This window comes from Dioscorea cayenensis, chromosome 18 (genome assembly GCF_009730915.1).
Source record: "Dioscorea cayenensis subsp. rotundata cultivar TDr96_F1 chromosome 18, TDr96_F1_v2_PseudoChromosome.rev07_lg8_w22 25.fasta, whole genome shotgun sequence".
In the NCBI taxonomy this organism is placed as follows: Eukaryota; Viridiplantae; Streptophyta; class Magnoliopsida; order Dioscoreales; family Dioscoreaceae; genus Dioscorea; species Dioscorea cayenensis.
The window spans coordinates 1,992,659-2,005,025 of record NC_052488.1 but is presented as its reverse complement, the minus strand read 5'-3'; the positions used below and the strand labels follow the sequence as shown (position 1 = coordinate 2,005,025).

General features: G+C 31.4%; 1 protein-coding gene across 1 annotated transcript; it reads right to left on the bottom strand.

Annotated features, from left to right (window-relative positions):
- Window positions 1-2,237: 2,237 nt before the first annotated feature.
- On the bottom strand, window positions 2,238-6,509 carry LOC120281589 (pentatricopeptide repeat-containing protein At1g09410, mitochondrial-like). Its single transcript, XM_039288270.1, has 3 exons — window positions 5,688-6,509; window positions 3,263-4,804; window positions 2,238-2,781 (listed from the first exon to the last, which is right to left on the bottom strand). Exons 1-2 carry the CDS (start codon window positions 6,457-6,459, stop codon window positions 3,837-3,839), a joined length of 1,740 nt encoding a protein of 579 aa, XP_039144204.1. The 5' UTR covers window positions 6,460-6,509; the 3' UTR covers window positions 2,238-2,781; window positions 3,263-3,836.
- Window positions 6,510-12,367: the final 5,858 nt, after the last annotated feature.

Below are 12,367 nucleotides of genomic sequence, written 5' to 3'. Positions count from 1 at the left end.
TATGGGAGATAGATTAATGAGTAAGAATTTAATGGGTTGATGAGGTGGCATGGCCATCAAACTCTAGGATAGTCTAACTATTAAAGATGCCCTTATAGAAGATAGTCTAATAACTAAAAATATAATAGATTAATGAGGTGGTATAAGCATCATACTTTTATATTGTCTAATTATTAAAGATACCCTTAGCTTCATATGTAACTCTAGTGGACAACCACTACGTGAACAACCACTATGTACCGTACTTTAGTGGATTGTCATATGACAGTGGGGGTGTGAATGTAAGGTCGAAATTTTATACTCGTCATACAGTGGATTGTCACATGACATTGGGGGTGCAAATGTAAGGTCGAAACTTTATACTCGTCGTACGGTGGATTGTCACATAACAATGGACGTGCAAATGTAAGGTCGAAACTTTATACTCGTCGTTCTATAACAATACTATTTATCCACTGTTTCCAGGCCTTTACTCATGGTACTATTTAAAATAGATCCGGGTGAGTTCTCTTTGAGAAGAATTGTATCTTTTCCTTCTAAAATTGCATGACAAAGAGGGTTTTTTAGCTTAGTATGATTTTTGTAAATTTTTTTAATGCACATGACAAACTTTTATTGTCCCATATTGCGTTCGGCCGAGTGATGGGTATAGTTCCCGCAAATCTTTTGAGCGTGCATGATGGTTATTTATTGTCAGATATGATGTTTGTCCCCTGTTGTCAAAAAAATAAAATAAAATAAAAATAACTTTATTAAGTGGCTCACTTCCAACATTAAGCTTATACTCCAACCAAATTTAATGTGTTGACAGAATAAACCAAAACCATTATCATTCAAAATCAAAAGTCACTACTCTTGTTAAGAAAAAAGAAACAAAAAATCAGAAGTCACTAGTATTTAGCCAATTATAAGATCTTTGCGTTCCTATATTTATTGTTTTGGTAATCTTTGGTTAGTATTTAATTTTGCTAATTGAAGTAATAACATGTTACTTGTGAAGATAATTATTTAATAATTTTTTACTTAAAATTCATATTTTCAAAATCATTGAATTAAAGGTTTGGTATTATTTATTAACTATTTAATTTTTTACATCCACCTTTTAAAAAAAATAATAATAAAGTGGATGAACAACACTTGCATGAATTAAAAAAAAAAAAAGAAATAGGAATAAAGTACAAAAACGGTGGAGAAGATATAGATAAAAAAACATGAGTAAAATCCAACCACTAGGGGTGATCATAGGCAATGAAGAAACATAGAGGTAATGAGACAATATCACCAACAAAGAAGGCTCACTGGAAATCACTGCTTATAATTAAAGCCCTAGTTTAGGTGATTAATGCCATTAAGCCGGATCCTTCAGGGGAGAAAGAGAGGAGATAATAACATAAAATGAGGGCATGTGAGACATTAACTCCACACACGTTTTTTTCCTAACCAGAGACTTGCCTTCTTTGTAATAATAATAAGGAAAAAAAAGCTTATAAGGAGCATCCATTTATGGTATCAAACTCGTAGAACATTAAGCTTGTACTTCCAAGGTCCAATGTCAATTGCTCGCCAAAAGTGTTGGTAATCATGATATTAAAATTTACGCTTAATTTGATTGTCGTAGCCAATTCTTCTCCATTAGGTATTTTTCTAATTATGGAACTATAGAGAATCATAAACCAAACATTCAATCAATATTACTCCTTTCAGTTTTTTTTTACATGTCTATCTTAACTAATTCACACGAATTAAAAAATTAGTTAAAAATAATCAATAATTTTAAACTTATAAAAAAAAATTGTATCAATTTTTTAAAATTATCATCATTTAAAACCTTATCAAAATTCCATTAATCACACTCTAATTATATTTTATATTCTCTCTCTTTCACGATAGTTTTTTTAGATTTTCAAAAGAAAAATATAGGAGCATGTTAAACACAAAGGGTAAACTTACTATTCAATGTTTCATAGACTTTTTAAATGAAAATATTATAAAAAGGAATAAGTCAAGTTTCTAGAAGATGACATGTAAATAAGACTAGATGGAATAATAATGAGTGAGTTTTGATGGAAGATGATTGAAATTAAATATGTATTGAATGCATTTTGGACAAAAAAAAATAAAAAAATCTAAACAATCACCTGAAGTAGGAGGTCTTATGCCTCCCCAAGGAAATAAACAAAGGAAAAAGAACCAAACAACCAACATTGAGGCAGGATAGTTGGGTAGGTCAAACAAGAAAGCAAAATGATTTCATATCCTCTTTCTGGCTAAATGATCCATGGTCAAAATTTCATCATCTTAATGCAAGGCAGTTGAAAATTTTAATTTTTAGAAGACATATACATTTCTGGAAATGGTACCACCGATTTTCATCTAAATCTTCTGTCATTGAAAAAAATGATATAGGAGATTCGTGCCTCGCAAAATCAAGAATAATTAAAAGAGAAAATGAGAAAGTCACCAAACCTTAGAAGACATCGAACCGAATATCCCGAGATGCTCTGTCATTGATCCATTGGTCCTTCTAGAAGAAAGGCGAAAAGCTAGTAAGATGAGCAAGATATCCATCTAGAAAAAGGAAAAGGATTTTCTCTGCAATGAAATATGAGATAGGTCCTCCTAAAGGTGGCTTCTTTGATAGTACTTTGAGCTTGATTTCGTGTGACTAGAACTCGAGCTTATTTTCCACCACCAGTTTCAACCGACGCATCGTTAAATTTCTTAATGTTGATGATCCCTCACCCAGAAATTGCAACAGATTTTGTCAATCTCCATGATGACCTAGATAGGTAATTTGAACATTGATATTCAGTAGGATGTGAGAGGAAAGAACATAAGCGTTAAAAAAAAGGAATTTTGGATGTTTAAGTAGTGAACATACTAAGAGTATCATGTGTAACTAATGGTGCTATCATGAACAATTCTGTGGTCAAGAGTTTGAGCAAAAGAAGTTAGTAAATGCATATCCCTCTTCCCCACCTTGAAATGTCATTAATAACAGCTTAAAGTCTTTCACTTAAGCATTTTATAACTATTGCAGTGCATGAAAGCAAAAGAAATATCACTGAAAAACATGGAATTCTGAAAACAAAGATGTTATTTTCTAATAACTATTGAATTTCTGAAAGATATAAACATAAATCTCTTTTTTGGCATCCAAGAATGGAATAACTCAAGAAATATAACTTAAAAGATTTTTCTTTCTATAACTATAATACATAAAAGAACGGTATAATCTCAAGAAGTAAATTTATTTACGAACCTGTATGGCAGCTTGAAAAATGAATGTAAGGATATCATCCTCTGCCATTCATTCTCCTAACCATTTTGTGAGGAAGACAAAGCACAAGACTTCACAGAAAGTCGCAAGAGAATTCAATGAGATTCCGAAAATCATATCAACAGTTATGAATTTGAATCAAAGTACTCTGTCACTCCCCTAATCTCCTTCCAAAACAACAATCCCATCTTTAGTTTCTGAATAGATAGTAATTGTCTTTGATACAACTTCCCACATTTCTTTTGAGTTTGAGTTCATCCTCTTTGGTCAAAATATCCCAGAGGTGAATGAAGATCATTTGAGAAAGAAATTGTGCAATTTAGTCCAATAAACATTGCGTCTGAGAAAACTTCCAGTATATCTCTTCTGCAAACTTGCATAATTGTTCCTTGTACCAGTCCATAGCGCCCACTTAGTTACAGATATAAAATTAACTGCCTTATAACACAATCGAGCAGCTACACACATATAAATATCTAAATAATATCTTCACTGATTAACCGTTATCCCTGCTCTCATGAACCTACAATTCCACAGAACGGCCATCCCCTTTATTCTACCTGCTATCAGATATAAATGACAACTCAGGCCACAGAACTTGATCATAGGTTATTTTCATATGCAAACTAATTCTTTTAAGCTCCAAATGAATCTTATTGATGTCTGGATGTGACACATCACCTCCCAAGAAAAAATGAACTTTATTCGAAATCTCTGTCCAACTATAGCCAGGCTGTTTCTTAGCTCCTTGCTCTTTCATCACTCCGCGAATCTTAGTAACATCCACCCACATACCGCCTGCGGCATATATGTTAGATAACATCACATAAGCCCCAGAATTTTGAGGATCCAATTGCACAAGCTTCTCTGCAGCTAATTCCCCAAGTTTTACATTTGAATGCATCAAGCAAGCCCCGAGTAGTGCACCCCAAACAGAACCTTCTGCTTCAAATGGCATTTGTTTAATGTACTCATAAGCTTTCTCCAACCGGCCTGCTCTGCTTAATGTATCAACAAGACAAGAATAATGTTCAGGTCTTGGTGCAATTTCATACTTTGAACCCATTAAATCAATCCAGTACAAACTCTCATTTACTTTTCCTGCATGGCCACAAGCAGATAAGATGCTGAGAAAGGTGATGCCGTTTGGCTTAAGACCATTTCCTTCCATTTCATGGAAAAAAGAAAGAGCTTTCTGATATTCTCCATGTTGTGCATATGCTGCAATTATGGTATTCCATGAGACCAGGTCTCGAGTTGGGATATTTAGAAATACTGCTTCTGAATCATTGATGGACCCACATCTACTGTACATGGTCACTAAAGCATTACACAGGGAAATGTTAGAATCTAAGCTGTTTTTTGTGGCAATTGCATGAATTTGCTTCCCTTGATGTAGTAATGCAAGGGCAGAACACGATGTTAGAACCGCAATCAAGGTTGCATGATCAGCTTTCATTCCAGATTCCACCATTTGGATATGAAGCTTCAATGCTTCCTCACTGTATCCATTATGTGCGTAACCTATAGGAGGGGTAAAAACACACACCTAAACATGATGAAGGCAATACAGATGATCAAATGTTCACATGTTCTGCTATGGATAGACAAGTGAACATGAATCTACTTGTGGAGAATCTTTAACTGCCATACTATATATGGTAAAGAATGCAAATCAAGATCAAAATATATGCATATTTAGCTATTGATAACTCATGAGAAAATTCATTTTCATGCTATAGTCTTTAAAAAGAATCACGCAGGCGCAACACGTTGGCAATCATGTTTACCAAACACAACTAGCATACATGTTTAAAGTTAAAGGTGAAAATATGAATAGCAGCATCACATGCTCATTCCAAAATTGGCATAATTATTGGTTTAAAAGACAAAAGAAGAAGAAGACGTCATAGTACTTAGCTAAGGAGTGATCCTCAAAGAAAGATGATCATAGGTAAGTAAAGAAAGCACAAGACAGAAACATACCAACAAATAACTCATCTTACTTGTAATGACTAATGAAACAGACAATTGTAGCACAAGGAAAAATGCAAAGTTGTCTCTGCAACTAGACTAATTCTTTGCACAGAACTTACTTTTCGACTTCAATATAGCATCAAATTTCACTTAATTTAGCTAAAATTATAGAGAAAAATACTCAAGATGTTGTTATGAAATTTTTTTAGTGAAGGAGAAGAAAAAATAGGCTCAAAGGTATTCAGTGAAATTCACTTGTTCTGCATGCTGATTTATGCATTAAACATATCGAAGTAGAACATTATGCCATCTTTTAAAAAAAAAAAATCAAAATTGACTCATGGGATTAAAAAAAAAAACTAATCCTTTCATACAAGTTTGATTAAACTACTATTTGCGAGCATAATAAAGAAAACACTCAACGTTTTACCGGAAATCATAGCATTCCAAGAGACAACATCCTTTTGCTTGAGCCCATCAAACATTCTCCTTGCTTCATTCACTCTCCCCTCCTTACAATATCCAGTGATCATAGCCGTGAAAGCGATAACATTCTTCTCTGGCATTTCATCAAACAACTTCCTTGCATCCTCAAATCTTTCATTCTCCACGTACCCACTAATCATCACAGTCCAAGAAACTACATTCTTCTCCAGCATCTGATCAAACAATTCCCTAGCCTTGTCAACTTCCCCATTACTAGCAAATCCATCAACCATTGCAGTATACGAAATCACATTCTTCACAGGCATAGCTTCAAAAATCCTCACGGCATCATCCATTCGATCAAACCTCACAAAACCAGAGATCACTGCATTATAGGAAGCCACATTCCTGGCAGGCATCTTCAAGAAATACCAAAGAGCTTCATCCACCAAGCCATTATGAAAGCAAGCCGCTATCATGGAGTTCCAAGAAACTACATTTCTCAGAGGCATTAAATCAAACAGCTTTCGGGATTCAACAAAGTCATTGTTCTGCCAGTAAGCAGTGATGATGGCGTTCCAAGAGACAACGTCTCTGCTCGGCATTTGGTCGAACAGCTTGCGTGCGTCTTGAATACGGCCAGCACGGCCGGATGCCGCGATTTCAAGGTTGTGATTGAGGACATCGGAGGAGGAGTGGAAGTGAGAGTGGCGGAGGAGAAAGCTTAGAGGTGGAAAAAGATTACATCTTTGGGAACTGAGAAAAAACTTGAGCATGGCATGAGCTTCAACAAAGATGGATTGGGATGAAATGCATGCAAAGTCAGTCCATGGCATGAAATAAAAAAATCTTGATATTTAAAATAGTATGTATTTTTTATTATTTTTTTCTTTTACACTGGGCAATAAGCTCCACCATTTAATGTTTAAATCAGGGACGGATACAAAAAAATCATTCGCAAGTTCAACAACACCTTGTCTTTGTCTTGAGAAACTTATGTAAGAGACCTGATATCAATTGGCCAAATAATCATTAGTATAGTAAAAAAATTGTGGGAGATATATATTAAAAAGGTCAAAATATCAAAATGGTCCTTCTATTTTGTTTTTTCCAGTCTCTCTTATATAAAATCTGTCTTTTTGCTCCTCGTATTTTCACATTTTTATCTTTTTAGTCCTTCTAATTGACGAATCTGCCCTTTTGGTTCTTCCAATTGATGAATTAAAGAGATAAAAAAGGACGAAAATGTATAAATACAAGGACCAAAAGGGCGGATTTTATATTAGAGGAACTAAAAAGGAGAAAAACGAAAAAATAGAGGGACTATTTTGATATTTATACCTAAAAATAATTAGTTTGTAATGTTTGTTTATATATCTTATGTGGTGTTCGATGTCGCTCATTGAGTGTTTAAATATTACATGTCTCATAAGAAGCATTTGGTGGCCAACAAACCTTCAAATATAGGGTTTATTTTCCTTTTCAAATAAAAGACTGTTACTATTGCCATCTTTATTTATTTTACTCAAATAAAGACTGTTCGAACTTCAAAATATGGGACCTCTTTTTTATTTTTTTAACTATGTATAGTAAATCAATTTCCTAATACAGAAAACAGTAGTATTTTAATTGCTATGAGCGAACCCGAAAATGGCAAGAGAGTTTTTTTGAACTGATTAACAAAATGCAACATAAGCATGGTATTTTTTTTTATTCACAATTAATTCCTTCCAATTTCATACAACCAAAGGTTGAAAATATTATTCTAGATGATCAACATAAAGTACAAGTGGAAAAATTTCAGTAGTAAAGTATAATGATTATAAAATACTTATAAGTGCACTATTTAAAACGATAAGACATTTTAGAAATTAGCCATTGTGTATTTTAATGAAACTCGAAGATAAAGTCCAAACAGAAATCTTGCTAGAAGTAAACAACATTGGTTTTTTATGCTTCCAATTATTATTGAACTCAACCATTTATATAACAAATTATTAGGGAAACATCATAGTAGATAAAGCGATGATTAGTTAAAGCAACTTGCCCATACTCCCTATTTTTAAGTTTTGAAAGAAAACGAAGATTAACGAAAGTAGTACTTACATCTCTTCATCTAATACAGATACAAGTTTTAATATAAATGACAATAAAGTCAAAATTCGTGACTGATAAAATTGTGAATGAAGAAATAGAACCTAATTAAGTAGGCTGAATTATAAGAATGCGGGAATGAAAAGTTAGCTGAAGTATGAAGTTTGAAGAAATTTTTTGAAAGGATTACTGATCATCAAATTCTGATATTAATACTAACCACATCAATGCTAATCAACTTGAACAATATTGTAAAATCAAAATACAATATTTAATATTTATCTCTTTTTTAATGCAATGTAATTTTATTATTATATGATTTTAGATTAATATGGTCTAGTATAATGCATTTTTGTTGTCATGTAATTTACAATTAACATATTTTATTATTGATATAATTTAATTCATATGTAATTTTAAAGTAATGGAATTTAATTTATGAAAGTGACCTTTTAAAATTAGTTATGAAGCTAGCCATTAAAGGATTAACAATTTTCTATTTTATAAAAATCATATAAATTTTTTAAAATATTTAAATAATCTATTTTTTAAAATAGTATATAATTTTTTTCATCAAATAATAAAATATTATTATTAAATAAATATATTAATAATCAAATGTATATTGTGAATAATTGAAATAGTAAAATGAAATAATTATGGGTCTAAAACTATATGATAATTATTATAAAATATTAATGAAAAAAATTTAATAGATTGATGCGATGGTATAAACATTAAATTCTTAACTAGTCTAATTATTAAAAAAAAATACCTTAAATTCATACTACAATTACTTACACTAATTTTCTAAGCTTTAAATATATGTATATAAATATATCACTATTAAAAACATTAATATGCGCGGCTCCTTTGGCGGAAGGAAAATTTGGTGCGCATAAAAACTTTTTTTTTTTTTTTTCAAAAACTACATTAGAAAGTAGCAAAAAATCTATTTATGATAAATAATACATGAATGAGAAAACTATAGGAGATATATAGCAGCTGAAAAACCATCGATTTTTTTTTAAAATATAACACTTATTTTTATATAACTAATTTATTATAATACTGAAAAATACACTAAATTTTGCTTTATAATATTCATGACAATATTAATATCTAAACTATAAGATAGTTAAATCTAAAAATTGTTAAAATTATAACAATATAGCTGCAACCACCAGAAATTTAAATTTGTTGTCAAACCTAGCAACCTCCAAGTAGTCGTTTGTGATTGTCGTAATCTATATATAATATATGTAATTCTTTTCATCCATTTAGCGTATTATATGTGGTTATGAGAAAAAATTTAAGTTAAGAAATTATAAATATTTAAACATAAAATATTATATAAAAAAACAATTGTGAAAATTAAATAGGGGGTGTGAGAAAGAATTTAAATTAAAAAATTATACGCACTTAAAGGTAAAATATTATATAAAAAATCATTGTAAAATTTAAATAGGAGTTGTGAGAAAAATTTAATTTAAAAATTTATAAAGATTTAAATATAAAATATTATATAAAAATTTCTTGTGAAATTTAAATAGGGGTTATGAGAAAATTTTAATTTAAAAATTTTATAAAATTGTAAACGTAAAATATTATAAAATTAAAAAATTTAAAAAAACACCCATGTGCAAAAGTACCAAGAACCAAGCATGGTACTTTTTCATATTTTCGTAAATAATTTAAAAATGTTTATTTAAGTAATTATTAAAAAAAACTATAAATTGTCAGTTATTAACTTAATAATTATCTTATTCAAATAACCATAATCTTAAACTATAAACTATTTTTCATTGTGGGTCTGGCAATTCTTTTTTTTTAATTATATTTAAAATATCCATTTATTGATTATCTTATCCACGTAACCATAATCTTTGTGGGCTCCTTTCTTTCCACTGGGCCTTTAATTAGGATTGACCGGTTGAAAAGCATGGATCACAAATCAAAATTTAATGTTTTTTATATTTCAGATGATTGCGGGTTCATGACTCCAGACAATGTCATGGGAACCTCCGATTAAGAAACAAGTGTGAATGAGAAGTAACTGAGTAAACATGATAATTTTTTTTTTATATTTTATTTCAAAGATGCATGCGAATACATGATCATAGACAAGAATACAAAAGAAGAAAGCTATTCTCTAAGAGAGCAAGAGATTTTTTAGAAAGAGCTATTTCTATCATGCTCTTCAAAATTTATTTTTTTAGCTGGCGCTCTTAGCTCCTATACTGAAAGTGTGTCAGAAGATCCTTTTAGCTTTGTGGATGTAGCTCTCCTCAATTTCTTTTTTTATGTGGGTTTGTGTCTTGAAACATAGCTTAGTCCAAGCTACGACCACTCTACATTTTACGAGTTACCGACTTGGTCACTTTTGCTTCTTTTATCGCTGAAGACTTTGGCTCTTTGCGCTTGTAAAATCTCCAGCTCCTTGACTTGTGAAACTCCTCAAGTCTTTGGCTTCTTGGTACCTTAAAACTTCAGAGTTGCATTTGTCGTTTACATGATGCATTTAGGTCTTAGCTCTTCAATGCTTTTGAGCCTTGACCATTTGATTTTTTTTTTTTTAAGTCGCGACCTTTAGCATGGTTAGGTCATTACCTTGATAATTTTGACTTGATTTTAAAATGGACCTCAACCTCGTTTTTGAAAGAGACCTCATAATGGGCTTTAGAAAAATCTTTGCCAACTCAACTTTTTCAATGAGTGTTGACGAGAAACATTTTTTGGTGAAAATTTTCATTCCTTTTTTTATTCACTTTTTTACTCCAATGAGTGTCAAAAGACCTCAAAGTGAGCTTGAAGAAAGGGTTTGATTTTTTTATGAAAAAATTTCTCTTTACCCCAAAAAGTGTCGAGACTTGAGGTGGAATTGAGAAATTATAAAAAATTTCTCGTTACCCCAAGAAAGCCAAGGCTTCAAGGTGGAATGAGAGAAATCATGAAAAATTTCTCGTTACCCCAAGAAAAGCCAAAGCTCAAGGTGAAATTAGAGAAAGTATGAAAATTTTTCTCGTTACCCCAAGAAAGCCAAAGCTCAAGGTGGAATTAGAGAAAAAAATATGAAAAATTTTTCTCACATCTCCCAAGAGAGCCAATGCTTCATGGTGGAATTAGAGAAAAATATGAAAAATTTTTCTCGTTACCCCAAGAAAAAGCCAAAAGCTCAGGGTGGAATTAGAGAAAAATTATGTGAAAATTTTTCTCGTTACTCCCAAGAAAAGCCAAAAGCTCAGGTGGAATTAGAGAAAATATAAAAAAATTTTCTCGTTATCCCTAAGAGAGCCAAGGCTTCATGGTGGAATTAGAGAAAATATGAAAATTTTCTCGTTACCCCAAGAAAAGCCAAAGCTCAAGGTGGAATTAGAGAAAATTATGTGAAAAATTTTTCTCGTTACTCCCAAAAAGCAAAGCTCGAGGTAGAATTAGAGAAAAATATAAAAAAATTTTCTCACATCTCCCAAAAAGAGCCAAGGCTTCATGGTGGAATTAGAGAAAATATGAAAAATTTTCTCAGTTCCCAAGAAAGTCAAAGTTCGAGGTGGAATTAGAGAAAATTTTGTGAAAATTTTCTCAGATTCTCAAGAAAAGCCCAAGGCTGAGGTGGAATTAGAAAAAATTTTATGAAAAGTCTCGTTACCCCAAGAAAGTCAAGGTGGAATTAGAGAAATTTCATAGGGATTTTTCTAGAGGAAGCCTGCGAAGAAAAATTACCAAAATACCCCCACTCAAATTCATCCTTTACTTTTTTTTCCTCATTTTTCTCTCTCTCTTTTAACCCATCCTTTTCATTTTCCCATATTTTCCTTTTCTTCTCTCATTTTACTCATCCTTCCATTTTTTTCCATATTTTTTTCCTTCTCTTTTTCAACTCACCCTTCATTTTTTTCATATTTTTTTGTCTTCTCTCTTTTTTTCAAATTCACCCTTCATTTTTCCCATATTTTTTTGTCTTATCTCTTTTTTTCAAATTCACCCTTCATTTTTTCCATATTTTTGTCTTCTCTCTTTTTTTTCAAATTCACCTTTCATTTTTTTCCATATTTTTGTTTTCTCTCTTTTTTTTCAAATTCACCCTTCGTTTTTTCATATTTTTTCCTTCTCTCTTTTTTTTTCCAAATTCACCCTTCATTTTTTCCATATTTTTTCCTTCTCTCTTTTTTTCCAAATTCACACTTCATTTTTTCCATATTTTTTTCTTCTCTCTTTTTTTTTAACTCATCCTTCTTTCATTTTTTTTTTCTCATTCTCTTTTTTTTCAAGCATACCTATATTCCCACAAAAATTCTAGCGGCAGCATCAACAGGTCGCAGTACACAAAAGATCAAATAATAGAGGGAAAGCATCTTTTCTTGAGCTGCCAAGTTCATTGTCAATAACTCTGAATAATCAACAAAGCTGATCAACATTATTTGCTATTAAATTGATGATTAGTCTTCCTTTGTATCAAACTAAGTGGTCAAACTGTTGGATCATGATACTCCCATTCTCACCCACACTATCCACACCATCGAAAACACAAATAAGATATCTGCACGGGCCAAGCTATATGAAGCTCAAGCAAACAAATCCATCATTCTC

Bases quoted from the DNA above. Each gene is read 5' to 3' on its own strand.
- LOC120281589 (XM_039288270.1), bottom strand. From the start codon at position 6,459: ATGCTCAAGTTTTTTCTCAGTTCCCAAAGATGTAATCTTTTTCCACCT. The intron at 4,805-5,687 runs GTAAAACGTTGA...CCCCTCCTATAG, and splicing joins TTGGAATGCTATGATTTCCG to GTTACGCACATAATGGATAC.